An 18,881-nucleotide genomic window follows, 5' to 3' on the forward strand; every position below is an offset into this window, starting at 1 on the left:
TTCTCAAAGCCCAGGAAGCTTCTGCCTGGCTTAGGGAGGGAGGCGTGATGCTCCTGTATGTGACGTTCCCTCCCACCACCCTTACAAGCTGGCACTTCTGGCTCTAACTGTTCCCCATGAAAAATTTCACTGCATGCCACTGGTCTCCATTGACCTTTCCAAGGAAGATGAACCCTGAGTAAGCGCTTGGGACCCGTGGAGTCTCTCGCTGCTCAGAGATTGGAGGGTCGTGGAACTACAGTAGAGAGAGGTAAGCATAGACTTCTGCTCATTGTTCATGGGCAGGAAAACAGAAAGGAAAAGCAGAGAAAGAAGTAAGAAGAGGGGCAGAGGGCTTTGTTGGATCAACAGCACAGTCCCTGTGGTGCGGGCATCAGCAGATGCTTCATGGTGCATACCTACAAAGCTGGCCTAACAGACCTTCTCATTTAAATGGCACCTAGACACAGCCACCCCTAGTGGATTGGCCAGCCACTTGCCACCACCAGGCAAGCTTCTCTGGGTCCACAGGAGAGGACAGTAACCAGCAGAGGGGGCTTAATCTAGAGCCCTCTCACACCTGGAAGTGCCCCTGTTGAAGTGTTACTGCTAGAGGCCACCAACCAGATACAAGGAGCCCCCTGCAGACCAGCTCACTGGCATATTGTCTCCTTCAATGAAGTCATTCTGGCCTTTAATACGAAGAGGATTCATCCCATCTGAAGCATGTAACATCTCCCTTGTTTGCAAAGAATAAAGGAAACTCGTGTTAAAGAAAAAGGACTTTCAAAAGATTTTTTTTATAATTGGTGTCTTCTGAACCAAAAGGGTAAAAATAAACCCAAGATACGAAGAAAGGCATAATGTTCCAAAGAACAAATTAGACATGCAAGAAGGATAAATGCTTTTCATCTTGACATGTTGTTCTCCAAGATGAGGAGCCTTGGCTGCGGAGGGGGGAAATCAATGGTGGCTTTTGTCATTTACTTCAGTGAGTCCAAAGGTCAAGCTCTTGATCTTCCTTTGGCAGCATCTGAAGGGCACTGACCAGAATATAGATCTAGTAACATTTACCCTCTGGCTAGAGGCCAGTTAAGAACATAAGGCAGGCCTGCTGGATCAAGCCAAATGCCCATCTAGTCCAGCATGGTGTTCTCACAGTGGCCAGCAGATGCCTGTGAGACGCCTTCAAGCTGGATGCAGCATTCTGCCCACCTGTGATTCCCAGAAACTGCTTTTCAGGGCCATAATGCCTCTGACAGAAAAGGTAGGGCACAGCTATGGTGGCTAGGAGCCATTGATAGCTTTGTCCTCCATGAATGTGTCTAATCCTCTCTTGAAGTTGGTGGCCAGGCCTGTCTCCTGCATAGTCAAGCATCCTACTCTTAATGTGTTAACTGTCCTGCCAAACATGCCATCACCCCAAGGAAGGGAAGAGCAGCCTGCCCTACTTGGATCTCAAAGTGGACTTGCCAGATCCAATCTGGCAGTCCATTATGAGGTGATCCGAGGGTTTAAAAACACACTTCAAAGTACCAGTGAGCTGATCCGAGGTTGCATGCTCCACCCGTTCCTCCTCCCGCCCTCCAAATAATATTTTGAACTTTTGAAAAGAGCTTGCTCAGCAGACCAAAGCCTGACCGGAGCATCAGACTCCTTGCCATGTGCTTTGGCAAAAGGGCCTTTAAATTATTATTTTTCTGCTGGAACAGAAAAATCTGTTCCAAGCAGTTTTGATTAAGTAGAAGTAAGTTTTGAGCTTTGTCAAGCTCAAAACACACGCACAAAACATTGTTGCTGGCATCCATCTGTCTCAAGTGACAATGGAGTTCGCCTCCAGGGGTGAAGTCAAACCGCTGCATTAGCAGCGCCAACATTACATCTCCAAGGCGCAAGCCTGGGCAGTGTGTATGGAGGTCCTGGGCTGCCCAGACAATCATTTTGCTCCTCCTAGATGGGTTACCTTCCCAGGCTGACAAGCCCCATCTGCCCTTCACTTCCACAGCATGTGCAAAAACTGCCTTCTTAACCATTAGATCCACTATTGATCTCATCTGCTCAATCTGCTGGAGTCTGTCTTTGCATGCAGGGGGAGTCCCTAACTCACCAAGGGTTTGAGACCCATCGGCTACCCTCACCTGGTTTAGCTGGCCGGTCAAAGCCAGCTGAGTGCAGGGTGGGGACCAAAGGTGGGCAAACTACCTAAGCAGGAGCATGCCCCCCACCAGACATACTACCCCACCCTATATGTATGTGCATATATATAATCTTACATATGAATTTGTGAATTGTGAAACTGAATGGATTTTTTTCCTGCATTGATTTTGGATATCTGTTGATTCAGGTACCCTGCTTGGTGGTGAGTGTATGAAATAAAAAGTGGGAGGGGGCTGTCTGTCTTTCAAAGAGTGTTTTCCACTTTATAGCCATGTGAATTTGCTTAACGCCCTCTCTTTTAACTATTTGCAGTTCTATAAAAGCTTCACATTGAGTTAAAGCTGTTCAGAAATCTGGGCAGCATTTGATTTGTGCAATGATTGCAGTTCAGCCCTCTACATGAATAAAAAGAGAGTTAGGAAGTTATGACTGCTTCATCTCAGCAATGCTACTGATAATTAATTGAGCCTGTATTAGAAGCAGATGGGGGGAGGGGGGGTGCAAGCCAGTGAAATGGGGGGGGGGAATGCTTCAAGGAAACCCAGTGTTTTGATGAAAATGGCATTATTGTTGCATGGAGTGATATTATTACTTTCTAAGAGACGAAAGCTACTGCCATCAATGGTCACTTTGCCTCTTCTAACTGCACAATCCACAATGTGTCCCTCTTAGGATGTCTCCACCATCTTGAACATTTCAATAGGGGCAAACAGACTGGCATTGTATTCAACTAAATTCTAGAAGACTATACACTCACTTAAATTATGACTAATTTAGATCAGTTAAGTTCCATTTGAGCTACTCTGAGTAGAATTAAATCAGATACAACCAGGGCTTTCCACACACACCCCAGCCGGAACTCGCCGGAACTCAGTTCTGACACCTCTCAGGTGGGCACCATTGCCATTACTGTATAAGAGAACAAGGAAGGCGTTCATGTTGAATTCCAGCATCTCTTTTTCTAGAAAAAAAGCACTGGATAAAACCCAATCTTCCTAAAGGGCTTAGTAGTAAATATCTTTAGTACCCAAGTTCTGGTTAGAGTAAAGGCAGATGAGACAGACAGTGTGCGTGTATAATTAAAAGTATGAGGCATCTTGAGGTGATTTACAGTTCAATAAAAACATACACAGAACAATTACATATATAAAACCATTTTAAGACAATGCGTATGTAACCCGAGGTACCACTGTATACACATACAGTGGTACCTCGGGTTAGACGCTTCAGGTTACAGACGCTTCAGGTTGCAGACTCCGCTGACCCAGAAAAAGTACCTCAAGTTTAAGAACTTTGCTTCAGGATGAGAACAGAAATCGGGCGGCGGCGGCAGCAGTGGGAGGACCCATTAGCTAAAGTGGTCTTCAGGTTAAGAACAGTTTCGGGTTAAGAACAGACCTCCGGAATGAATTAAGTTCTTAATCCGAGGTACCACTGTATATATGCAACTATAAACATGTCTATATATTGTTATAGGTTAGGGGGCCAGTGTGGAAAATAACCCTCCCTCCTCACTAGAAAACTAGAATATCATGGGGCAGGGCTGAATCTGAGACTCCCTCATTCACTGACTATGTCGCTGTGGTGCCAGGATTATTCAGGCGACATTTTCTGTCCTCATCCTTTGGATCCCCCCCCCCAATTTACTAAGGAACCGTTTTGATTGAGGACGTCCGCGGCAAGAGAATGAGCCTCGCTCAGCCCATGATGGAGTCAGTGCCAGATTTAGGATGGTGCATGAGCTTCCCCCACAGAGGGAGCTGAGCCAAGGGGGCACAAAACTGAGAAGGTCCATAACCGAGGAGAGCCACTTTGGGGCGCCAAATTTTGGCCTCGCACAGGGCACCATACTACAAAAGATTGCCCAGGTCCTCCCTTGATGAAGATAAGCCAAGCCTTCCCTTCCCTCCTGGTGTTTGGTGTCTATGGCCCTCCAGATGTTGTCAGACTCCAGCTCTCACTCCCTCCAGCATGCCTAATGGTCAGGGCTGATGTGAGTTGGAGTCCAATAAGATCTAACACAGGCACCCCCAACCTGCAGCCCTCCAGATATTTTGGCTTACAACTCCCGTGATCCCTAGCTAACAGGACCAGTGGTTAGGGATGATGGGAATTGTAGTCAAAAACATCTGGAGGGCCGAAGGTTGGGGATGCCTGACCTAGCAGGACAGAGATTCTCTACTCCTTGTTTATATCAAGCAATAACACACATAGCCAGACAATTTTGCACTACCAGGTATGTTTGGAGTTGCTGGGTGCTCCGAGTCCAGCATTTATCTGAAGTGGACTGTCCCCTGTTTGTGTGCTGCAAAGGAGGGGAGGAGAGATCTTCTTCTTCTTCTTCTTCTTCTTCTTCTTCTTCTGGAACTCAAAGCAGCTAACAGCACAAAAATGGAACACAAGGAAGATGATGCAGAAACGAATATTCCCTCTATTTCTAATGTCCAATCTATGAGTGCCATTTCTTGTGTTGCCAAAATGGCACAACCCATGAAGAAGATGGAGATATTGGCAGTGTTGGGGGGGGACCGAAGTTCTGCAGAAACGCACAAAAATATTTAGGGCAGGAACCCCCAAAAACACCTCCATGAAAATTACTCCTTGCTTCTGACAAAAGCAACAAAAGATTGATACATACATACACAATGACAACATTCATGCAACACTGACAGATATCTCTCCTGCATTGATTCACACATTCATTGTTTGGTCTATCATGACATTGTCGAAGACTGAAGGTAGCTTGCAAGCTTCAGAGCAAGTCTGAGTTTTCCAGCAGATGGAAATTGGTGTAATTGATTTTTTTTATGTGAACATTTTTATATTGCTGGTATTGTTGTTGTTAGCTGAGATATTTCATAGGAAGCTGTTGATAAAATAATAAGAATAATGTAAGTACACTCGTACATGTGCAATTAAGGGAATGATAACTGAGTGTGATCTAGAGACCCAACACCAGGCAGACCATGGGAACCCTGAGATTACAATATTTGAATTCTAATTCTGCAGTAGCATTACTTTGTTGCTGTTTCCATTGAATGGTGGGTTTGATTCAAAGACACAACATTGCTGAATCCAGGGAAGCAGCTGGGAAGTCTTCTGAGGTCACCTCTGGTAGGGAAGACGATGTCTTTGCCTGCCTTGGATGCATTATATAAGCCAAGAGTGCCCTCTGCTGAAATGGAAACTTCCACACAGATTACTCCCATATCAATCAAACTGACAAGTCTCTTCATTTCATCCTTCTTTTTAAGGCTGAGATCACCGTCTTTCAAGTACCAAGCATAGAAACATGATTTTCAAATGGCAGGGAATAAATAGGGCTGCTGGTGGCCGCCACAAAAAGTTAAGCCCATGTTAGTGTACTGAGGTAGAGGTGAGATTGGGGACTCCCTGCTCAGCTCTGAAGCCTCATGTCAAAGATCCTAGGCCAGCCTCCCTCTCCTGCAGCCACAAACTGTCCCTGTTATAGAACTGTAAATTTAAAAAAATGTATGGGAGTCAGGGATGATCTACTATGAAGCTTAAGCTTCAGGGCCCCTAATCCCAGAGTGGCCCCAGAAATGAATTTAACCACATTGCTTTAAAATGTTGGGTCTAGTAGGGCAAATTTGAGTCGCATGATTAATTTTTTGTTGTATACATTTCAACCATCCCCAAGCTTGAGAGTCAGTAACACAGATGTTGTAAAGGTGTGGTGATCTGTCACGGAACTACCTCATTGAAAAAGGTACCAGTGGTTACCCAGACCTTGTTGCTGGTTGCAAAGGGGCCCCCGTGACAGTTCTGAGATTCAGAGCCCCCAAAATGTAGGTCCGCCACTGAGAAGAGGAAGATTTTAAACATAGATTCTTTTTCTACTCTTCTCCAGTGCATTTAGGGCAGCCAACCTAGTCTTGTCTCTTTCCACCCCACAAGAAAGACGAAGTGGTTGCTGGCCAGGGGATCTTCAGAAATTTAGAGGAGGGAGCTCACTTCTTGCATATCCGCCATCTTACCAGAAACCCAGCTCTTTGCTCATGCTCATCTAACGCACTTGATGGCTGACTGGTGCAAGAGGGAGATGGTATAGAGTGTCAGGTTTGAATCAAAGTGCCCAATCCAAAAAGTGTCTCGTGGCACCTTCAGAAGTACGAGATTAAGCTGAATGATAGTTGGTGCCCTTTCAGGCTGGTGGCCCAGAAGGCAGGGAGACCAAAATCAGCTGAATCCAAAGCCAGTAAGAAGAGCTGCTGGATGAGTCGCTGAAATTCATGAGGACTCACAGATCAAAAAGTTGAAAAACCACCAGTTTTTCAAGTCAGGATCTTATAAAATGATCCATGGCTTAAGCTCCCTCAAAATGCACTCAGGCGGTTTTTGCCTGTCTTCTCAATCATTTTTTTGGTAATTGTGATCCTATCCTGTGATTGTTGTTTTCAGTTGTTTTGGGGAATCCTCACCTACAGGTCAAATTTTTGGTGATTTTTTTTCTAGAATCCTAGCTCACATACCACATTTTCAGTTATTTTTCAGGATCCTGACCTGCACGTTATTTTTCAATCATTTTTTTAATCGTGACCCATGTGTCATATTTTTAGGTCATTGTTTCTCAAGCTACTTGATGTGGTGGACTGGCATTAAAAAACAAAACAAAAAACACACACAAATGTGCCAGGGACTGGCGCCATATTTGGTCCCTGAAGCATCCCACCCGACCTGGGCTGTGGTGGAGTCTCCATGGACTGACAGACAATGACTCGTGGATCAGCCCTCATCTGCAAACAACTTTGATTTTCAGTCATTTTTGGGGATGCTGATCAGAATTTTGGTTGTTCCAGTACAACTGAATAAAAATAAAAATAGCTGAATTTCAATATCCACGCTTGTTGAAATGCAGGAGAGGAAAATGCAAATTCATTTGGGTTTTAGATCCATTCCTCTACCATTTCCGCCATTTGGAATAGGAGATAGCAAATCTCCTTTTCCCTTTGTACTGTGTTTCAAAAAAGATTAATTTGCTATTGCCAGTCCTCTATTGCTATTAATTTGCTATTGCCAGTCCTCTGCTCCATCCAAGAGTACTCAGAAATAGCCATAGGCTCGCTGCACCTAACTTGATGTCAATTTCCAAACCATGCTCATTTGCAAGATAGCATTTTCAAGACATTTTTGATGCCAGCGATATTTGCATATTGCCTTTCCTTTGCTTGTTCCCGTGCCTTGCTTAAATGAGGAACAGAGGCAGAGATTAAACTGTGCCAAAGACAAAATGGAAATGTTCCGTGTTTAGTTCTTAAAACTGCACAACCCTAAATAAGGGTGCATAATAGAGAGGCCTGATGCGCTCTATGGGACTTGCTTCTGAGCAGAAGGCACATATTAACTCATTTGTTTTCCATTTTATGCATTTTCAACCCAAGAATTCCATGAGGAAGTATGGCACACCAGACCTATTACAGATGCAAGCATGAAGAAAACTTGAATTATGGGCCATATGTCTTCAGTCACCAGTAATTTAACAGCCATGAGTTCAATTAAGAGAACGATTTTAAAGGAGAGGGGGAACAGACAGGGATTTCCCGTAATAGGTACAGAATCCAGGGCAAATGTGCGAACTCTTTCAGGGTAAATACTTTGGTGAATGATTTATCTCTCTGGACAAGTCTAATCAAAATGGAGTAGAGCCATGTAATTAAAAGCTCACATGAAGTATATATTTGAGAAAGGAAATTTATTAGCGATTCAGTGCAGGGACGGGCAAATTAAGTCTTGTCATTTTTGAATGCGTGCACCCAAAAGTTGGCGCCTCGCATTTCCAGATTAATCTGAGAATATATTTTTGTTCAATTGTGCACTTAAATATTATATGGCTGAGTTTTGCTTATTCCCTCCTCCCTTCCAAACCATTTCCCTTTTGTGTCACGGACGGAAGGTTGGGACCAAGCAACAAACATCTTCTCCCAAAGATGTCCCACAAGGCAGCATGGAGATTTTTCCTCAGGGTTTACTGCTGAAGGCTTTCTCAAAAATCAGTACAGCTTAAAGGCTTTAGGAACAGTCTTTGCTTCTCCTTCTTCTTCCCAGGTTGACAAAGCCCCATCTGCCCCTCACTTCCCTCTACAGCATGTGCAGAAACTGCCTTTTTGACCGTTGGGTCCACCATTCGTCTCATCTGCTCAATCCATCAGAGTCTGCCTTCACATGCAAGGGAAGTCCCTAACTCATAGAAGGACTGAGACCCATCGGCTACCCTCACCTGGTTTAGCCATCCATTTGAAGCTGTTTTGTGGTCCGTGGCTGCTGTCACACACAGACAGCTTCTAGGAGCCACAGTTGCTCTGAACTGCAGTAGTAGTATTCTTCTGCTCAGGTCCATCTTGTGAGTTTCCTACACAAATCAGGGTGGCCATTGCAGCAACAGGATGCTGGACTAAATGGGCCATTGGCCTCATCCAGCAGGTCTCTTCTGATGTTAACATTTCAGTTTTGATAGCCTCTCTGCCCTCCCAGTAATGAAGACAGTACTAATAAGCATCTCTTACAAAACTGAGATCAATTGCCTTCTAAGTGACGCACATACTACAATAAAATGCTTCAGGGAAGTGCAAAACGCAGAATTAAAACCGTAAAAGGCTTTGTGCATCTGATGGACTGGGCCCTAGTTCCCAAATGACTGCACCATAATCCATTTGTTCACTCTTTAAGGTGGAACTCTGGGTTTTTTGCTCCTAGATGCAAAGCGAGAAATTTTGGAGGATAATCAGTTGGGGTTTTTTAGGAGTCAGAAAGAGAGAATGGGACCAGGAGGATGGGCAGCCAGCCAGAGGCTTTCCAAAAGCTTGAAGACTCAAGGGCAAGAAGATACTCTGAAGGTAGTGGGCTGCCTTCCAACATAGGAGAGGCAGAGGGAGTGTGATAAGGAACAATAATAGGCATGACTGGCAACTCTACTGTAAAATTGGCCAACCGCACAATTCTTTCCATATTCATTAGAGGCGGATAAACATGAAGTCCTGTGATACGGATGCATCAAATAAATGAAATCTGGGAGTCCTTGGCTGGCCAACAAAATCCAACCCTTTTAAAAAATGGGCACAAATGGGGAAAAGGGTGGAGGATGACTTCAGTTTACCAACGTTCTGCAAGCACAGTGTCTTCACTGCTGATCATGCATATACAAAATAAGGCTCCCTGCAAAACGGGAAGCTGCAAATGTCCAAAGCGAAGAAAAGGCTAGTTGTCTGAATGGCTGTCAGCTATTCAGAAAACCCCTATAGGATTACTTTTTAAGACTTAATGAATTTGCCTCTATAAAACACAAAGGGGTGATTTGCTTAATTTCACTATCCACCACAACACAGCGCTTCCAAAGTTACTGATTAGCGAGAGTGCATCCACCCTAAATGGAGCAAAGCATTCACTGTGGCAGCCACTAAACTGGAGAAACTCTCCTGCTCTTTTAAACAGCTGATTTCTTATTTAAAATATATTAAGTTCCTTATTTAAATTCTTTTACCCGTTTTGAAACTTTTGTAAGCATGAACAGGGAATTTTAAGCGTCTCTCCCACTATCTGAGGGTGGAAGCAAAATATGCATAAGCCCCAAGATTCACATATGCACCCCATAAACCTATAATCTGCACAACAGGTCACTGTGTGAACTGCTCTCAAGGTATGTGCTTCTCATTACTTTAGCCTGTCTGTCCTGTCCTTTAGACATCTGGTCAAAGCACTAATCTTTTGAGCACTGCATTAATGCCAATGACTGCAGGTCCATACAGACCTGTAGAAGGGACGCGGGTGGCGCTGTGGGTAAAACCTCAGCGCCTAGGACTTGCTGATCGCATGGTCAGTGGTTCGAATCCCCGCGGCGGGGTGCACTCCCGTCGTTCGGTCCCAGCACCTGCCAACCTAGCAGTTCGAAAGCACCCTTGGGTGCAAGTAGATAAATAGGGACCGCTTACCAGCGGGAAGGTAAACGGTGTTCCGTGTGCTGCGCTGGCTCGCCAGAGGCAGCTTGTCACGCTGGCCACGTGACCCGGAAGTGTCTGCGGACAGCGCTGGCTCCCGGCCTATAGAATGAGATGAGCGCACAACCCTAGAGTCTGTCAAGACTGGCCCGTACGGGCAGGGGTACCTTTACCTTTACAGGTCCATACAGACAACCATTTGCCAGTGTGCACATAAGCAATTGCTCAGCATACAATACTGACTACTGATGTGTTTCTATGCTCCACTCCTTACTAGTAAGGTCCTGCTCTCTTGTAACTGCTGTTGATGGGTTAAGAAGAGAGAAGAAGAGTTTGGTTTTGATATCCCGCTTTATCACTACCCGAAGGAGTCTCAAAGCGGCTAACATTCTCCTTTCCCTTCCTCCCCCACAACAAACACTCTGTTAGGTGAGTGGGGCTGAGAGATTTCAGAGAAGTGTGACTGGCCCAAGGTCACCCAACAGCTGCATGTGGAGGAGACGCGAACCCGGTTCCCCAGATTACGAATCTATAGCTCTTAACCACTACACCACACTGGCTCTCTTAAGACCAGCAACTGCCTCAAATTTATAGAAATCAAGTCTCACACTTTCTTCTGCATTGTAGATTACTTTTCTGTTAATCTCTGGTGCATAGATATACGTGTGCATAGACATATGTGTTCAGTTTATCCTATATAAAGCAGCAAGATCGAGAAGATAACCTGAGCCAGCAAAGGTGCCCGCACCCGAGGCTGTTGCTCACTTTACACAACAATGTAAAATATACTATTACCCGAATAGCGTTATATACTAGGGCGATGGAACAAGGATTGAGTTTAACATGCAGGCTGCAAAGAGTCTATTTGAACAATTTATTAGTTTGCCTGTTTTTACAAGTTTAGAAAAAGAATCCCAGGATTTTTCCTCCTGTGTGTTTTCGCCTAGCTTCCTCGTGGTCCATGATGCCAGCTGAAGTTGTCAGCACAATGTACCTATTAAAAGGGTGAGGAAAATACCCGTTATGCTTTATGCTTGATTTCTTACCCATTTGCAAAAGCAGAAAGAAGAATTTAACCTCATCTTTAACAGGCAGCACATTAGAAAAATGTACTACCACAAAAACTAAATGCAAAACTGCTTAACACATATACAGATTAGATTCTTATGGGATTATTGCCATACTGGTTTGAATCCAGCTAGATCATCGTGCATGCAAAACAACTTCCATAAGCACCAAGGAACTTCTCCTCCCTCTTTCCTAACAACAAATCTGCTCCAGAAAGTTAGGGGGAACTCCCAGAGATGCTATGGGGGAGATGAGTGAGGGGAACCTTGCACAATTAGTTGCATACAACCCACTGATCATAGCTATCAACTTTTCCCCCCTGTTCTTGCAAGGAATCCTATTTGGAATAAGGGAATTTCCCTTTAAAAAAGGGAAACGTTGACAGCTATGTACTGATTCTACAGAAAGCAATAGCTAATGTGCCAGAGTTAGCAGGTTAAGTGCTAGTAGTAGTTCTGGCTTTTGATCCAAAATTATGAATAGATTCAATGCTTTTCGGCATGCGCTTATCTTGCAATATGAATCTAGCACCAAGGAGCAATAGCTAAGGTAAAACTCACAGCAATGAAGCAGCCCTAATCACAAGCTTTGGCAATCCAGTTCTACACAGCTGATACTTACCCAAACTGACGTGAAGGTAGCAGGTTGTTCTGCCACTTTTCCAAATCCTTCAGTTGGACATCAAATCTGGGGCTGATCACACCACACTATCAAGCCAAACAAAGGAGAAAAGACTTAACCATCTTTCTAATGTATTACTTGCAAAGTCCAGAAGTCATTGAACTGATGGATGTGGCATTAAAGTATTTTCAATAAATTTGATAGATGGAACACAGCTGTGCTACCCAATTCAACAGGAAGTGGAACCAGGGAAAAGTGCCTGGGAACAACAATAATAAATGTTTGTGGGTTCAGGGGCTGTGATTTATAGCCAGTTCATACAATCCTGAACAGGATCCAGATGGCACTGTCAGTTAGGCACAGGATGAAACCATCTTGCTTGAGTTAAGCAGTGCCTGAATGGGAGACAAACTGGGAACCCTGCCTAGAACACATCTGAGTTACAAGATGGAAGGCAGCATAGAAATGGACTAGGTGGCTGAGGGGTTATGGTGGCAAGAGAGGCTCTTCTCTGTGGTGGCCCCCAGCTAGTGAAATGACCTCCCTTCTGAAGCCCATATTGTGCCATCACTGAATATCATCATCATCTATTAAATTTATATACCGCCCTATACCGGAAGGTCTCAGGGCGGTTCACAGAACAATGCGTTTTGATGATAGGCTGAGACACATTTCTTTACCTAGGCCTTTGGATGAGTGCATATCTTCCCTCCTCCTACTCTGCTGTGTGCTGCAGTTCTGTGCTACTTTTGTTATTCTGATAACTGCCTTTTATTTTACGATTTTAATTACACACTGTTCTTAATTGTTATATTTTGCAGCCCACCCAGCGACCATTTGGCGAAGGGTGGGCTATAAACACAGTTAACAAAATAAATAAATCGAAGCGCTGCCTCACACCAACGTACAGGAGTTGAACAAGCACATGTCAAATGCAAACACTGGCTTTGTCACAAGCTGCAGGGCACAACAGAAACCTTGGCATTATGCTGCTTTGACAGGGCTGACAGAAATGCCAACATTTCTGCCAAGAGGCAGAGGTGCATGCCAGTCTTCAACTATACTAGGGTTGCGTATTATATGCAAATTGCCTTCTGTGGAGTGTGACAAGCAACTAGCCTTCTTCCCAACTTTTGAAGCAGCAGAGATGGGCGAGGATTGTCCCGGCAGCTAAGAAGTGATTTTGCCTCCTCCCCATTGCCAATTTGGGGAGGATGGAAGGGAGATGTTAGTCTGCTGTACTAGCAGCAAGGGCCAGACAGCCGCATCCTATGAGGCTTACTTTGGTCAGAATAGAGTACAGTTGTACCTCAGGTTACAAACACTTCGGGTTTACAAACCCTGAATTAGTCCCTCGGGTTGAGAACTTTGCCCCAGGATGAAAATGGCAACTGTGGACCGGCAGCACGAGGCCCCATTAGCGAAAGTGCGCCTCAGGTTAAGAACAGTTTCGGGTTAAGAATGGACTTCCAGAACGAATTAAGTTCATAACCCGAGGTACCATGTATACACTTCCAGAGTTAACACTAAATACATTACTTATGGTAAATGAGCCACCATAGACGCCAGAGGACTGTGAAAATTTGTTTCCCAGGCTTTTTCAACTTGTCTACTCATGTACTATCTGAAACCAGAGGGGCACATTGGTTGCCAGATGTGAATATTGTCATTATTTTCAGCTCTCCTGCCCCACTATAGCTTTCCACCTGATTATTGAAGTAGTATTGTGCTTGCATTAGGACCAACTGACAAGTCACAAAAATGGTGCGCTTTTGAGTTCTGTGGGACCAAATTTTTCCTCTGACAAGATGTTAAAGAAAGCAAAAAAGGAGAAGGTGGGAAGAGGGAAATGTTGCTGGCACACGGCTACTCCATTTCTGCTTTATTTTGTGATTTTTCTGTTGGTCCCAATGAAGGTCTTGTGAATTTTCTAAATGAAACTAAACAGCTACCGCCATTTTTCTTATTACTTCTAATAAGAAATTTGAAATCATTTATTTCAACAGGAAAGAATACAGGCTCTGGAGGCCTCAAAAGCACACACACACAATTTTGTTATATTCTGTTCTAACCATGATTTTGTATGTCTCCTATGGGCCAGCACAGCTAACTTAAACTTTTCAGTAAGAAATGATTCAGAACTTGGGTATGAATAGAGTTGTATAGTTTCATCCTGAATTTGTAATATCAGCCTGTAACTGTAACAATCAAGTCAAATATTTTGAACACAAAGAAAGAAAAAACATGTTTGGAAAACTATCACAATACTCTTTTAAGAGTATAACAATATATACCGCCCTATAAGAATACTCTTAAAACTTGCAACATCCAGAACACAACACACACATTTAAAATGTGGTATCTAAAAGTGGCATGAAGAAGAAAATATAAATACAACCCATTTCAAAGGTGCTGCTGTAAGATGCTATGCCCTAACAGATCTGAATATATCAGTTTACCAGCTATTTTCAGTTCTAGGCCTATTAACATTTGACCAAGCAGTCACAATACTAGGTAAGAAGAAGAAAATAAACTCCAATCTCGGGAAAAACTAAAAACTGAGAAAATAAAAGCCCAAGAATCTTGTGAATGCATAAATGCACATCTCAATTCAATAACGTAAAAATCAATTTAGAAACAAAATTATACAAATAGTAAAATAAGAATCTGCCTTATCAGATGTCTGGGTTCAAGGAGTTCAAAAGTCCCTTCACTGACTAGCACCAGTTCTCTAGAGTTTCAGGCAAGGAGCCCTTGCCAACTGCACCCAGAGATGCCAGAAAGTGAACCAGGAACTATAGGTTGATCAGAAGTGGCTTCCCAAGACTGATTTCAAAGAGGTCAAGGAGAAAGAAGAGGATCCATTGATGACAGCCACTTAGGTGGCACCCTAAAGACTGTTCTCTAAGGGTTTTTAAGACAAGCAGAGTAGATGTCTTCTGATTTGCCAGTTTAAGGCACAATGTTGTCAACTCAAGTGAACCAGACAGTGGCTGTTGTAGGACCAGAGGACCTTGAAATGATATCCTTAAACCTCCAAGATTCACAGCTGCTTCTTTTCAAGCCATTCCCATCAAGGACCTCTTGAAGCCATTTGCTTATAATAAAAGTTCCCATTTGGTCAGGCACACAATTATATGAACAAAACATACAGTATTGTCTGAACTGGCCCTAGGGCTAAAGGAAATTTTGCCTAAATACATAACACACCTTCCATTTATTCCAACCCACAAAGGGTGAATTTTCCTGTGAAGTGAGGTGAATTTAGATGCACCCAGCAAGTGTATCTTCCAAGATGTAATTCTGGCATTAAGTCCAGTGGGGCTTAAATGGAAGTCAGGTCCTACCTTGTTGAGTCTGCCTGTGAGATTAACGACAATCTTCCCAGCTCTGTGATCGTCAATGATCTCAAATTCACCTATGTAACCTGTGAACCAAAGAAAAGCACTCAGCATATTCAAACCTTTGCACCATTGAAATAGAACTAAAGCAACCCATTCCTCCCAGTTAACTGAACTGCTTGACTATGAGGGTGGGATATATGAGCCAGTGTGGCATAGCAGATACTATTTGACTAGAACTAGGAATGCAGGGATTCAAATCCTTGCTGTGCCATGGAGACTTGGCTTGCATTTGGCAAGTTACTATTTCACACAGCCTGTGGCATTCGAAGTGATTCAATTTGCAAAAACAAAACTGGAAGCCATTTTATAAAATCGAATACTGCATGTTAATACAAGGATTACCATAGGTTTCTCAGGCTATTGTGCACGCTATCATATATATCAGCATACTTCGCTATTTCATTTAGTACAGTGATACCTCGCGTTACATACTTAATCTGTTCCGGGGGTCCGTTCATAACAGGAAACTGCTCATAACATGAGGCGCACTTTCTTTAATGGCACCTCCCGCTGCTGCCGCGCAACTTCCGCTCACATCCCGGAGCAAAGGTCGCAACAAGGGGCATCTACTTCTGGGTTAGGGGAGTGCATAACCCGCAGCATTAGTAAGGGGGATGGTACGTAACACGAGGTACCACTGTACTGCTGCTTGTTTTGTTTTACAGAGTATGTACACCTAAGGACAGTGCCTTCTTGGCTAAACAATCAACTGATGATGAGAACAAAAATGGATGGTCCCTGAACCCTTTGGAGAAAGGGCGAAGCACAGGTGTGATAAACAATTTAAAATACTACTTGCACTGTACCATCTGAAGGAGCAAGTTATTTGGCTTATAGTGAGCTGACCATTTTCACTGCCCCCAACCCCAAGTACGCTGCTTCAACCACAGTCATCTTCAAACAGAACTTTTAAGTAATTAAGCCCAGTTTCAACCTATACCCACATCTAACTTTGAATATAATATATTCACTGGCAGCTTTCCCAGCCAAGGTGATATCGGAGTTTAAAAGGCCAAAAAGCTGAATCTTTCCTGGACTGTTTTACGTATATTCTGTGGACTTACCATGCTTCATCATCACGGTTAAGAACCGGACAATAACTTTCGAGCATGGTCTGATGAGTACTTGACGTTTTCCACGCTTCTCAGCATTGTTGATGCTTTTTAGAGCATCTGCCAGAACGTTCATGCGCACCATGATGCCTGCATGGATAAAATACACAAATTTAAATGATAAGCCCAATTGCTAACATGTATCAGTTTTCTTTCTTCAAATGGTGGCTCACTGGATTGCGTCGGGATGTTGGAAGCAGCACAAAACATAGGGAGATAATTAAAAGAGTAATCAAAACACACTTTAGAAATGGCATGTATTATCTGCTGTTACGATGTGGCCACTCCAATTGCAAATAAATCATTTAGTTCACTAGCCAGTTAAAGCTACAAGCTTTCATTCCTAAGACAAAACAAGTTAAGAGCAATTCTGCTCTTAAGTTTTGGATAAGGGTAGTAATTTGATATAATAGCCTCAGTAACTGCCTACAGAAAGCGGTGACTGTCACAATGAATAAACTGTCTTTAGTAAGTACTGAATTGCAAGGGCACTACATTGTGTGTATTTCCAGAAAAAAATAACTGCAACTGTTCGACTTCTTTTCAAAGAGCTCTAACAACCCAAAATTATAAAAAAAGCGTAGATTCGGAGAAGCCTTGCAAACAAGTTCACAAGGTACTAAGCTCAAATGCTTACACAGTTACATCTGGTACAGTAAAAGTTTAAACACAAAAAGGATTAATTGCCTCCAATTCATAAGAACTGCCCAGGTTGGATGCTCTGAAGGCTATTCTTACTTAGGAGTTGCAATCAGGAGAGTATTTGCCCAGTGCTGTTCATACACACATGCCCCCCAGTGCAGCACACACAAACACTTCAAAATTTAAGAGCTGCTTATGCATGAAACAAGATGGCTTTGGGAGACTGTAATAGCTTTTTGTGTGCAATTATCAGGCACTCATTGGGACTACATTAAGCTACCCTGCATCAAGACACAGAGACTAGATTGGGGATATCTTCAAAGTCTGTGTTGTCATTCTTTTTAAAGTCACATTTCCCCCCTAGAAAGACCTTTAACAGATTATGTAGTTGCCCTGACTACATGGGGGTGAAGAGGAGAGTCCCTTTGTACTCAAAGGGACGCATATATTATACTTGGTATTTTCATAAAAGAAGTCTTATACTGTCTCTGGGGTTCTAGTCCAAGCAAAGCCCTGAAGAATTATATTCCTTAGCCAGAAAAACACAGACATTGCAAGGATTCCTTAATTTGGGTTAAAACAATATCATATTTTGACACCTTGAACAAAGTCATATATTCAAAGGAGCAACAATGTTCAGGGACACTATTGAATGCCAGTTGCTGGGGAGTCAAAGGCCCATTGCCCTCAAAACCTGCTTGTGACCATCCCAGAAGCATCTCTGGGAAACAGGACACTGGACTTCACAACTTTGGTGTGATCAAGCAAGCCTTCCCATCGTTTTTACAGCTGCAGACCCACACAGCAACCCTTTGAAATATTAACACAGCTGATCTGATGTATTTGCAGTAAGAATGCCACAAGAGATGGGCTTTTGTGTGTCCCCCGCACCGCTTACAAGTTTTAACAGTAGCTCGTGAGTGCAATACTTTCCCGAAGCCAACGATCCCCAAAGGGAAAGAGTTATATTGTAAGCACTTGGTAAGGCAAACTACCCGCTCCAGGAACTGGAATGCATGAGAAGCTGAGGGCCCCAAACTTTGCTGCCCCAGTGAAGCATCCAGCGACCCCGGGATGTTAAGGGGCGACCCGGAGCTGAATGCCACCCATGTCGGCCTGCTCTATAGCAGCAGCCTGCAAGCCACCCCCGCCCAAGCTGGTGCAGGCGCCCATGTCTCGCGAGGACCTAAAATGCAACCACATGAGGCACATGGAAGCTCCACTACGTGCCCTGGGGCTTACACGCATGTAAAGTAAGTTGCAGCCCGAACGCGTGAACACGCAGCCGTGCCCGGCGTTCTTCGTCCAGCAAGGCACTTTCTGCCTGCCGGTCAAGGCCTCCCCGGTCAGGCACAGCCCGCCAGCCCAGCCCTTCCTCCACTCAAAGCCCCAAACCAAGGCATTCCTCTCCCAACCGCTCTCCCCCCCCGGCTCCGTTCAGGCGGCCGCCGCGAGGACCAGGAGAAGCGCGGTCATCTCCAAATAAGCTGCGCAGGTCGAGCGGAGCCCCAGCTTCCAGGAACCGGGTCGACAGCGGCCCAAGGAGACAGGATGGGTTCGATATACGACGGATGCCACCCAGGAACGGCCATCGCCCGCTACTCACCAGTGCAGCAATATGGCGGAAAAAGGAAGGCGGCCGAGCGAGCGCGGGGTGTTATGGGAAATCGAGGCGGCAGGATAACAAGGAAGTGGCGGGGATTTCTCTCGCGAGATTACATTGTTCCCGGGTTAAAATGCCTCGGGGAGATTTCCGCTCAGCCAGTGCTCGTCAACGGCTTCGCTTCTGACCGTAGAGAACAAAATGTAGAGATACCTTGTGTTAAGGCTGAATCGACACACAGGGCTCAATTTTCTGATCTTTTAGGATGCGATTTTCTGCGTACTCATTTGGGAGCAATCCTGTTGAAATCACTGGGACGTCGCTTTGAGTCGGTAGCTGCAGT

The 18,881-nt window shown here is 44.2% G+C and overlaps 1 protein-coding gene and 1 long non-coding RNA gene across 2 annotated transcripts; both read right to left on the minus strand.

Moving 5' to 3' along the window:
• Window positions 1-3,233: 3,233 nt before the first annotated feature.
• Window positions 3,234-10,400, minus strand: LOC128401680 (uncharacterized). The gene is made up of 3 exons (XR_008327500.1): window positions 10,268-10,400; window positions 8,375-9,883; window positions 3,234-5,002 (listed from the first exon to the last, which is right to left on the minus strand). It is a non-coding gene; the product is annotated as an uncharacterized LOC128401680 (long non-coding RNA).
• A 548-nt stretch (window positions 10,401-10,948) lies between these two features.
• On the minus strand, window positions 10,949-18,652 carry RPS15A (ribosomal protein S15a). Its single transcript, XM_053364926.1, has 5 exons — window positions 18,542-18,652; window positions 16,246-16,383; window positions 15,125-15,204; window positions 11,778-11,863; window positions 10,949-11,082 (listed from the first exon to the last, which is right to left on the minus strand). Exons 2-5 carry the CDS (start codon window positions 16,376-16,378, stop codon window positions 10,989-10,991), a joined length of 393 nt encoding a protein of 130 aa, XP_053220901.1. The 5' UTR covers window positions 16,379-16,383; window positions 18,542-18,652; the 3' UTR covers window positions 10,949-10,988.
• Between the last annotated feature and the right edge of the window lie 229 nt (window positions 18,653-18,881).

This window comes from Podarcis raffonei, chromosome 14 (genome assembly GCF_027172205.1).
Source record: "Podarcis raffonei isolate rPodRaf1 chromosome 14, rPodRaf1.pri, whole genome shotgun sequence".
NCBI classification, from domain to species: domain Eukaryota; kingdom Metazoa; phylum Chordata; class Lepidosauria; order Squamata; family Lacertidae; genus Podarcis; species Podarcis raffonei.